The sequence below is a fragment of the Parasteatoda tepidariorum genome, chromosome 3 (genome assembly GCF_982258835.1).
Source record: "Parasteatoda tepidariorum strain Cologne lab strain chromosome 3, Ptep-v5.0, whole genome shotgun sequence".
Classification (NCBI taxonomy): Eukaryota; Metazoa; Arthropoda; class Arachnida; order Araneae; family Theridiidae; genus Parasteatoda; species Parasteatoda tepidariorum.
In genome coordinates, this window is record NC_141757.1 from 76,424,552 (window position 1) to 76,436,643 (window position 12,092).

The 12,092-nt window shown below is 29.3% G+C and overlaps 1 protein-coding gene across 1 annotated transcript in view; it reads left to right on the forward strand.

Moving 5' to 3' along the window:
• LOC107456630 (uncharacterized) overlaps positions 1-12,092 on the forward strand; it is a 40,441-nt gene that overhangs the window by 21,656 nt on the left and 6,693 nt on the right. Inside the window, exons 9-15 of the mRNA XM_043044853.3 lie at positions 1,402-1,478; positions 3,946-4,089; positions 6,282-6,404; positions 6,490-6,564; positions 7,935-8,045; positions 8,373-8,557; positions 9,926-9,964. Coding sequence (XP_042900787.3) covers positions 1,402-1,478; positions 3,946-4,089; positions 6,282-6,404; positions 6,490-6,564; positions 7,935-8,045; positions 8,373-8,557; positions 9,926-9,964 — 754 coding nt within the window. The remainder of the gene's footprint in view (positions 1-1,401; positions 1,479-3,945; positions 4,090-6,281; positions 6,405-6,489; positions 6,565-7,934; positions 8,046-8,372; positions 8,558-9,925; positions 9,965-12,092) is intronic.

Here is a 12,092-nt window from a genome sequence, read left to right on the forward strand (position 1 = left end):
AATGCTCTTTGTGCTATTTTTTTCTTCGATACTTAAAATGTTTCTGCAAGAAAAAACAACTAAAACAGAAAAGATTAAATTCTTCATAAAAAATCAAAATTCATCCACATAATTCAAAAAAACTAACTTTTAAAATTATGTACAAAACTTTAAAATACATTTCGAAACAGGCAAAAATTAAAATTCACATTTGAGAGCTTAAAATGTCAATCACTCTTGTGATTAAGCCATTTAAGACCTATTTTCCAGATTGCAGCCACCCTAATATTTTGAGGGCAAAAACCGAATTTATAACCGAACATCGAAAAAAAAAACGAATGTTTAAACAGAGAAAATAGGTCATCGCGTCCGATTTCCTTTTTAAAAATAAGTACTAATTATTTAACTAAAGACCCTTCTGTTCCTAGTTAATTAGCATATTTGACTTACTCCTTGAATTATTAATGTTGCATTTCAGTTCGTGAAAATCCAACTATATTATCAAAAGTTATTCACGAGTTTCGTTTTTTTTGACGTTGTGCCAAAAGTAGGAAATATTATATCCTAAATAACTTTTGACCTTATGATCGGATTTAAATAAAACACTCAAGCACGCTGAAAACAACTCTGTTTAAAGTATGCACAAGAAGTTTTAGTTTAATACTTTGAACATAATAACATATGTCTAAGAACATAACAACATGTGTCAACATGTGTGCACTAAGTTTTTACTTTAATGTTAATGCGTAAGTGCATATCCGTAACATGGAAAAGGAAAACAACAAAAACTTGTGTGGTTAGCCTGACGAAAAGGACTCGAACCCATTATCCTTCTACCACTAAGGATTTTTTAGATTAGCACAGTGATCGCGGTAAGCTCGGAGTAATACATCAATGAACCAACCATTACCGGAATTTTAATCTAGGACACCTCATGAGGAGACAAGCTCTCCTATAATAGTCTATGAGCAGGCGTCAATTACACCTTCGAATTTTTTTCTACTCGCTAACTGCTACAGAAAGTTATTCTTGGGACTAATAAAAATAACTGCTAGTTCATTTTAGCCATAAATTTATTACAGTTGATGACTTTAACAAAATGTTATAATATTGTATTGGAAATATTGCTTCGGTTGGGAATTTTAAGAAATTATATTTTTTCACCTAACCATACAAATTCGAGATTCCATTAATGTATTAATTTTGATTGCACTAACTTAAACACTTAGTGCTAAATTACAAAAAAAGAAAAAAAAATTGAAAATTAAAAAATAAAGTAACAGTTAAAGCTTCTGTTTTAAAAGCTATAAAAAATTAATAATTATCCTTTGAAAAGAATTTTTGCTTTACTACAAATAACAAGACAGCTGATTAGCCCGGAGTTTATAAATAATGAAATAATTTGTACTTTTATTTTTGCAGTGGAGCCAGGCTTTATTGAAAAACTTATTGCAGAACAAAAGAATCTTCGGATAGATGTAGAGGAACTGAAAATTTCGGTGAGGGAAAATAATTACGTAACCTTTAAATTCTTTTTTACTCATGCAACTTTGTTAAATGAAATCATTACACTAAATGGTGACTTCATCATGACCACCTGTATTGTTGAGTCATCATTTTCATTAATACGGCTATAACCATGCCCAGACATTTTTATAAGGGTGAACATCTATTGTTCATACTTAAATTTGTTTACAACGTTTAAGACTTTTCACGTGAAAATTAGTGTTAGTTCATAATAAAAAACTAGATTTAATTTTATTTTGATCTATTGTTATTCATATCGTGTGAATCCATTCTTTAATTGAAAAATGAAATGTCCTCTCGTCCAGCGTTTCAGTTCGTGATCCAACAATTCTAGCATAGTTTAGCATTTCTTCTCTGAAGTACTTCTTCAATAAATCCAATGTTTCTTGCCATTTTCTAAATTTTGATTTTATAACCTTCCGGATGTAGCAACATTTTGTTTTTCTTTTGCTGAAATGTTTCGAAATTTTAGCTCATCGAAAGACACTTTTATGTTCTTACATTCTAATAAAATCCCTTCCATATCGTTTAATTTTGTTTTGATTTTTTATTTGTTATGGTGAGCGTCATTAATTGAATAGGCATTTAAATCAGTTTTTTTCTTTATTTAAGTTCCCAACCTACTTGTGACAAAACATTGCTCTAATTTTAGTAATTGGTTGTTGACGTCGTAGGCCATTAAGGCATAGGAGGTTCTTGTTTCCAGTGGTGCCATTTATGACCAAGAACTCGACTTCTACCACACCCATACGTCACACCCGTTTATAGGGCGGATCTTCATACATGCATTCATTAATCTACAGATCGTAATTTTGACCTGAACCAGAGAACGATCCAGTACCCCTTGAGGAATTGATTTGTTATGGGAACATGGAGGACTTTGGGATCCGACAGGTTTAATGTGCACAAGTCACCATTTACTACACGGAGAGTCTTCGGCTGACTGGATTCGAACTCCCGTTCTTAAAAAACAGGAGTCCAGCTAGCGCCCTGCGAAAATGGCTATCCCGACTCCTTAGTAATTGGTTATATGGTTTAACAAAAATACAAACAAAAACATCACTTTTTTAGAAAAACTAAGAAAGGAAAGGTGCCTAATACGCAATATTTCCCTAATTATGCGACTCTTTTAGCAGAAAGAGACAATGAACTCAACTGATATAAATAAGAAAGCTGCAAATGACGTCACCGTAGGTAACAAGTGGTATTTTTCGATTCAGAAGCCAATCAGATTTGGCAAACGCGTGTGACGTCACTTACAGATATTTAATTAAATCTGATTTAAATCACATGGTTAGGCATAATAATTTCAACTCTTCTTGAGTTGTAAGTATCCAATTATACAAGGAGTATGTTTAAAGACGACAGTGAGAAAGTAAAAGCATTATTCATAACGTTAACATGGGTGATGTTTGAAAAAATTTCCCTTTTTAAATTTTTAAGTTTATTGAATTGTTTTATTTTTAGACAAATACTAGGGAATACTTCTGCTATATATGTGTTTTTTTAATTAAAATAATAAAATAATTTATAAATATTGTCCAAGATTTAAAAAAGAAAGGTTTACGTATTTAATATGTTTTGGCACTATTCTTTATGCTATCATACTTTTTCTATATTTGGCAAATTTATCAAAATTTTTATTTTGTGAGAAAACACTTTTTTGCGTTTCGTTAAATTCCCAATGACTTACTATGATCGACATTTTCCTCGAAATTTTGATAAAATTTTAGTTAATTTTTAACGGAATGTGTTTAAAGATAAAATTTAAATTTGTATGCTTCCTCTTCCAAAATAAAACCATTAGTGGTCTTGAATTTTTTACGCATTGTAGCTTACGGTTTTGTAGTCATAAGTTTTACTTATTTATATAGTCCACTATAATGTTATAAAGTTCGGAAACAAATTTATACGCAAAGTTTTTTTTTAAAAGATCACTCATTTATTTTTTATAAAAAAATTTCAAAAACTATATATATTTAAATTAATTATTTTATGATTATTTGAAGTAAAAAGAAACTACTCCTCAACATCTAAAAGCATTTCACCTTAAAGTATTGTAAAATTCCCTTCGGCATCTAAATTTTAAAATCAAATGTCAATATAATTTACAAAAAAAAATATTAAATTAACTGTAATGATGAAAGTTTAAATAATATTCTTCAACAAAAAAGCTGAATTTAAGGTGATTTTTTTAAGCTTTTGTTTTTTCAAAATAACTTAACATAATTAACTAACAATATTTTTCAAAAATATTCTTGGGGTTGAAAACGAAAAGTTAAAGCCTATTTTTTCTAAAATAAACGAAATTGTTCCATAAAAACTTATTGGAAATGAATGCCGCTTGCAACATACTCACTTACTTTGGAATAATATGTAATTAAGTAGGGCAAATATTAAATGATCATGAAATAACTTTTATTTGAATTTTGATTTCAGGAATCGGATTTAGAAGAAGGTTTGAACAATTTAATCAAAAGAATCGACGAAGAAATTTTAAAGTCTATCGATGAATCTTTTACAGATGTGAGAAGTACCCTTGAAATAATGGGGATGAAACTTGATTTACTTGATGCTGATGATGTAAGATAACTCATTATTTACTTTCACCTTTTTTCGTTTTGTTTGTTGTGTGCTTATGTAAGCACATTTTGAAAGATTTTTTTGGTAAGACAATAGTATAAAATAATATCTTGATTAAAGTCCTATATTATACAGATTTTTCCAAAGTGAAGTTAAAAAAAAATCATTTCCTACTAAGAAATGTTTGAACCAGCTGCACTAATGGATGAAAAACAAAAAAGTTGATCTTATTAAGAAGCTTATCCGCCTATATGTTGCTGTTGACAAATTTTCAATTTTGCTTCGCAACAATTTTAAAGCAAGTTTTAACTCCAAACAACGTTTGAAATCAATTAAATATTACTGCTTCAATAATGGCCAATACTTACCTATGGCTCTGAGACCTGGAACCTAACTCAAGCTGGTGAAAATAAAATTGCCATTTTTGAGAGAAAAGTTTTGAGGGCCATCCTTGGTGGGATAAAAATAAATAATTTCTGGAGAAGACGATATAATACTGAACTGTATAAAATCTACAGAGAGCCAGATATTGTGAAATTCATTAAAATACATCGAATGAACTGGGCAGCTCACATTTTCAGAAGGAATGATGACTCAAATTTAAAAAAAATCCTGTTATACAAACCCCTAACGAACAGGAAAAGAGGTAGACCCAGGCTGAGATGGCTGGATTTAGTTGAGACTGATTTCCTTACTCTAAAGGAGAAAAACTGGCGAACAAGTGTCAAAAGTAGAGAGAAGTGGATTCGAATTCAAAGGAAGGCACTGGCCCACCCTGGGCTGTCTAGCCAGATATGATGATGATGCTTTAATAATGATATGTGTTTGTTTTACTTCGTTCAATTCGAAGGAAAAATTATGAGTTTAAACTAAATTTATAATGATAAGTACAATGTGTAATCTAATACAAAATACTTCAAGTAGTCTTAGTAAATTTAAAAGTAATTAATAGTTTTTGTGGAAAATGGTCCAAAAATGTCGTAAATTTAATATATTTTTACAATCTTTGTCCGAAATAAAGTCTAAATTAGATATGTATGAATGGTAATAACATAATATTTAAGGTAGGAAAAATCAAAAATTTTATCGAAATCTGACTAAAGACTGTTAAGCAAGTTGTGATTAAAAAAATTAAAACCAATATGATAGTCTGATAAAACTTGAATATGATTCTTATAACTGCTTTTAAACACCTCTCTACTTCCTCTAACAATCAAATGGGTTTTCATGCTTATTATTTTGCATATAAAATCTCCTCATATGTGATCCGTTATAGTTTTTTTAAACATTTTTGTTCTTCCCACGCTGAAACATTAATTTACGATTCCCCCAACGTATTTAATTCTGACTTCATTTTTGGCAACGATTCTATCAATATATATTTAATGTGGTGATTACGCTGCTCACCCGGTATTTTATTGTTCATAGCAGAAGAGTTGAAAGATGTCTATTTTTTTTTTAACAAAAATTTCATCATTGACACAAATTTTTAAAACAATTTGCGACATCAAAGAGCTAGAAATCTGAAGATCGTGAGTTCGATTCCGGCAGTCAACTAAACAACCATCGTGTATACACAGCAGGGTGAATGTTAAGAAGGATCACTTGTCATAGCTGAAAGTTCTCTCGTATTTTATGGTATGGAAAATTAAAAAGAGGGCTACCAGATCAGTAGCTGTCCACATCGTCTCTAACGGGTCGCAATTACATAGTTTTCTTACTATGATTGTGAAAAGATAGAGCTCTAAGAAACGGGGCTACGTACTTGATCTTGTATTGCTGATGTGCTTGCCATTAAACTCAATCCCATCTTTTTTTTTCTTCCATAATATTATTTAACTTTATATTCGGTTGTGTTATTTTTAGCACAGTTGGAAAGTTATTCATGAAAATAAGACAATTAAATTAATGTCGTATTTTTTAATAAATATTTTTTTTTTTAGATTTTTGTTTAATTTTTTACATAAATTAAAAAAATAAAGTTTGGTAAGTTGGTATTCATTTGGATGAATAATATTAATGCCACTAGCTAAATTGTGCATAATTTTACTAAACAGTTTAGTGATATTAATGAATCAAAGTGAATATTTATTTATTGCTCAGCTATATTTCTGAGCTATCTTTCATATTTATTTATAAGTGCTTTCACTTATCATATTTGTATTTTAAATGCTCTCATCTGTATAAATTAGATTAATGATAGTTTTGCTCGTTTGGAAGAACAAATTGATATTTTGACGGAGAAACAGAGTGATTTAAAATCGTCAACCGAACAGTTCGAAAAAGAAGCAAGAACCAAGTTTAAGATCATAGTAGTAAGTTAGTTATCCAACGTCATATAAAAAATTAAACATTATTATTTTCATGAGTTGAAAAGTGATATGATAACGTTTATTACAGGATTTAAAAGACGCAATTGTCAGATTGGAATTAACAAAAGTAGATAAAGCAAAATTGTCTGAGCTACTGGAGTCGGTAAGTGATTTCGATTCAAAGAATAAGTTGTAAAATGCCAATGATATGGGATCGAGCACTTAGAATTAAGAGCGTAAAATACTATTGAGGTAGATTCAAAAATCGATTTCTTTTATGAATGTATTAATTGTCATATATCGGGTGATTCGTAGCAGTTGTTAGAAACTTAGAAAGTTAAGGCTTATCATTAGGATTGAGAAATGCATCGTAGGCATGGCCCTGAAATGTCTTTGTACGCAACTACCTTTACTTCATTATCATGTCCAGACTAATCGTGTACATCTGAATCATTGCTTTTATTCATTCAAATTATCTTAAATTCATTATCTTTTCTAATAATTATTGTCGAAAACTGCTCATACTTTACTGTTTTACCGTAGTTCATTGGTATGGGGACTAGCTTGCAGAAAAATTCATTAATTTGGGGCCAATTTCCTTGCAACAGCTATTTCTAGGCCTATTCGAATGCAATTTTAAACAATTTTATCAGAAAACGTAAAATTAAGATAATTTAGTTGAACAAAAGTATCAGTTCAAATACGCATAGACAGTTAGGATAATCTCCTTAGAAGCGTACGATAACATTTCTCCCCGTAAGTTGTTGTGCCATTTTCAGTTTCTTAAATTGTATTCTAACTCTCCCTTAAATATGTAACTGCTGCATTGAATTAATTTGTATATTTTATTATAAACAAATATAAGAAAATGATAACATTAACCAAATTCAAATTAAAATGTCGTGTACAAAAAAATTTTATACTAATCAGTAAAGAGTCGTGTATCTTCATCTTACATCAATATATAACAGAAGTTTTTTTTTTTTTATCTGATGTCTATATTTCTTAAGATATCTACAGCTTCACTTATGAACCGAAATGTAACAATCCATATGTAAAATAGGACACGTTTCTGGAAAATACAAAACTGCAATGAAAAATAAATGTTCCGATTTAAATTTGAAGTTGACCACCCCCCGTACTACAAGGGGTAAGGTTGTGGGTCGAGTTTATTATCATTGAAAATATTTTACATGAACATTTTCAGATTTTTGATCCGATGTGCGATTCTCGAGATATTTCGTTCCCTAACATCTTTTACACCCTGAATAAAGGAAAACAGTTTTATAAAGAACATACGTCTAGCGTATGGACTCTATTGAGCGAACTCCAGGATTTAACCTAATCTTTCATCCATACGTGTGAACTATATATCAATCAAATATTCATTCAGCATTTTACATTTTTATTTTATTTTTATTCTTAAAATTTAAGCTATTTCCTTAAGCTGACGTATTTTTTTACAGTTTCAGTAAATGTTAAATTTCTCTTTTACATGACAATATTTGTAACTTCAATGTAATCGAATTTTAGAAAGCAGATATTGAAATGGTGTCGAACAAGTTGGATCGGAACGAATTTGTTGCTGCTATTAGAGAAGTCAAGGACGATCTAAAACATTTAACAATTGTAGTGAAAGTAAATGTAAGTATTTTTATAACAGGTACCTCTGCTACCTGTTTTTAACGTAATATAGTATTTTAGGCTACCTGTTTTTGACGTAATATAAATTTCCGGTTTAGTCTTTACATATACTCTTGTTTTTGGCATATCATTTTGTTCTCACACGTTTCGCCTGCACGCTAGGAAATAGCAATGATTGCCTGCTTACTAATAAAAAGGGCTAAAAAGCTAATAGCATTAAAGCAGACAACACATTAAGTAGGAGCAGTAAACGTGCGTTTAAATATTATAGCAAAAAAATATATCTAATTATTTTGCTATTACAATGTTATGTCGTTGCGTCCGTAGGAAGAAGAGATGGACACCAGTTTCAAAAAAGTTCGCCATGAGCTCTCTCTTAAAATGTATACAGAGGACTTTATCACTGCTACTGAGCCGATCCGTAATAGAATAAAAGCCATCCTCTATGAGCAAGAGAGGATTAAAGAAATCGCTCTTGCACACCTGTTGCCCGATGCTCCTGGTGTTCTTAAGTAACTATCTTCAACTTTGTTTAATTATGCTTCGAACTGTTGTTAAATGAAAATGCAAAAAAAAAAAAAAAAAAAAAAAAAAAAAATTCATATCGTGCAAAACTCTTTCTGTAAATTTTGGAATGCAGAATTCAAAACATTAATAATTCAATTTCAGCAAACATCTTAAAAAGCTAAGGAGAAATATAGCAAAACCAATTAACACATTTGTCGAAACCTTGCCCTCTATGAAAAAATCCAGCTTTCTACTCGTATTTTGTTAATGTAATTGTTGTGTTATTTTTATCATTATGCAATCGCCTTCATGATCTTGAAAACACAATAAAAAAATTTATTTGCTAGATCACCATTTTGAAATAACGTCGAGCAGTGAGCCGAAATAGCTCAGAGGATATAGAACGCTCATCTCCTTATGAAGAGACCCACGTTCAAAAATCTCAGCAATGGCTGGAAAATTTGTATACTGATCCTGCCTCACCAAAGAGCCAACGAATGCATGGGCCCTTGATATTGGAAATCTTTCGTTGTTTTAACAGGGGACATTGTCTTAAAGCATGCGGTTGCGTTAAAGTATGGGTTGCGCTCAAAATTACAGGACTACAGAGTACATGTAACCTCCAATCCGATATGAATGGAAAAAATATGCAAAAAAATAGTTTAAAGTTAGCTGGGGTGGCTCAAGGGATAGAGCCCTCACCACCCAAAGAGGCGACCCATGTTCAAATCCTAACAATGACTAAAAAATTCTACACAGCTCCCGACTCGCACAGACCACGTGGAATTTTTGTCAGTACTGTACAGTGCTGACAAAAATTTCCACATTGGTTGATAAATCCTAGGTTAAAATTCCCTTGCCATCGGGGCAAGAGAAATCTAATCCAATGCAGGTTTCCAGAGTTTTTCCTCTCTACACAACGTAAATGTTAGCTAGCTTTACTCAAAATGTTGTCCATTAAGTACAAATTTTTCCCAGTCTCGAGGAGTTCTCATGTCTTATGGGTTTGGTTCAAAATTAGAAAGCGACAAAACAATATTAACAACAAATTTTATGAAAATTTATTGTTCAATGTTGGTGATAAAGTAATAAAAACTTGGACAAAGTGGCAATGAAGATTTGCTGAGAAAATGAATTTCTGTTTAGAATGTCAGAATTAGTATTAGGAGAACTTACTGATTGTTGTGGGAAAATGTTAGTGTGGAAGCCAATTTGGATAGTAGCCGAATGAAAATCCCTTCAATCGAACTCTTGGACTACAAGTGGAAAAAACTGAGAAATAGGAAATAGAATAGTCATTCCTGTTATCATCCAAAACATTGAGTTATCAATGACGTATCGAATTATTTGTTTGAATTATTTTTCTGTTTCAGATGCTTTTCTTGCAAGAGAGGTGCAAATTTAGCAGGACGGTATGTTTTTTTTAATAATTTATTTACATATCATTCATCCATTATGGTAACTCATTCTTTTAAGTTTAATCAATTAAACTTCTGCAACAGGAGGAGGATATAGTTAAATATTGAAAACAGAAAATTGATTTTTCTTTTTTCATGTTAACTTATGAAGAATTATATTAATTCTAAAATGCTTAAATTCCACTAATTCTTTTTTACTAATTTAACATAATGTTTCTTAAAAATTTTATTAATTGGAAGAATAAAAGTTGTGGGGAAAATAACAATGTCTTAAAGATTTTTTTCAACAATTTATATATACTCGCGACAAAGCAAATCTTCGAGCATTACCAATGCTACGACAGCCCGTTTACATAATCATCTAATACCTTTGATAAATGGTGTTATTTATCAGTAAATTGGTGAGGTTTTTTTAATTTAAAACTGTATAATGTTTAATATAATTTAACTTTGTTTAATATCAGGGTTCGTTGATTTAAATCAGCTTGATTTAAATCACGATTTAAATCATGATTAAAATCAAATGATTTTTTTAAAAAAATCATTGATTTAAATCAACTGATTTTTATATATATATTATGTTGATTTTAAAAGTTAAAAAACAGTGCTTTAAATTATTGATACTTTTAATATTTTCTTTTCTTAGTTTTAAAATTTATTTTAAATAAATTGCTGCATTAATTAATTTTAGTTAACGAAATTACTTTCTTTCTTGGAGTGTGTTAAACACATTTAAAATTACATGTTTAAAAATCTTTTGATTCTTAACATTGAAAGTACAGATTAAAGTAAATATTTAATGCTGTCTTAATATAGATTTGCATAGCTGTAGAAAGTAAATAAACATGCTTTTTTTTCAAAAAGCAAATGTTAATTAAAATTCTACCTTTTGATTAAAAAAGCATGAAATTCAAATCTACATTATAGTTTATTGATGGAAATTTCTATATCTCTAAAGCTTGAGGTTATATTAAAAAGAAATTACCTTAATATGCCAAAAATAGAAAGAAAAAAAAGCTGAGTTCAGATATTTTTTTCCTGATATAGTGTCATTCTTCCCTATCAAAGTCTATTTGAAGCAGTAGGGTTATTAACTGGTTTTTATTTTTCTTCTCATAATATGTTTACGGTATCTTTGAAATTATCAGATTTTCTTTTGTGAAAAAAAATTCCAATGAGTACATAGATTTTTTTAAAAATGTTTTTTAGCTTAACTTATGTATTTTGATAAAGGATTAAAAATGAATATTTTAACATAAAAATATATAGATTGAATATTTATTTTTTGATGAATAACAACATTTATAAACACAATCTGTTGCATTTATTTTGCCATTTTAGAAATCATGAGAAAAAAAAGAGATCACAATTTTAAATTAAAATTATGCTGTGCTAATTGAAACTTTGTGTTATTAGTTAAAGTAGTATTCTTTAAATTATCTATTTTATCTTGTCTTTTAATTTCAATCATGCCTTTGTATCAAAATGGTCGCTATGCATTATAATGAAAAATTATTTTAGTAAGTTAGAGCTTCAAAATATTGTTATAATATAGTTTTAATATTAATTTAATTTTGATTAAACATTTATAAAGTTTTTTTGATCATAAATTAAAGCTCTTATAGTGTATTTAAATAAAAATCAAAAAAATCTGATTTAAATCAAAAAAATACGATTTAAATCAAAATAATCCGATTTTTTTAAAAAAAATCAAAAAAAATCACGAACCCTGTTTAATATTCGATTATAACTTTTCATTAAATAATAGTGTAATAATATAAATCCATATTTACTAGTTACATTTATTCTGCTTCACATACAATTTACTTTTTAAATGTTTTCCAATTAGATTAAAAGCCTATTTTTAGTAGCTTGAGAACTGAAGATTCTCTCTTACACTAATTATTCATAATACTTATTGTCATCCATTGAAAAATAATAAAAATGAAGCAATTCTTAGCTCTGAAAAATGTTAAAGCCGAAGTGGATCAATAATAGAAAATCATTTTTTTATCGTTTGCTACAAGGCATGAGTCGAGAAAAAAAAAATTTAAATATTCAACTTTGCAAAACTAATTATGGAATATATTTGATTGAAACATCAAAGTTTAAAATTTCCATA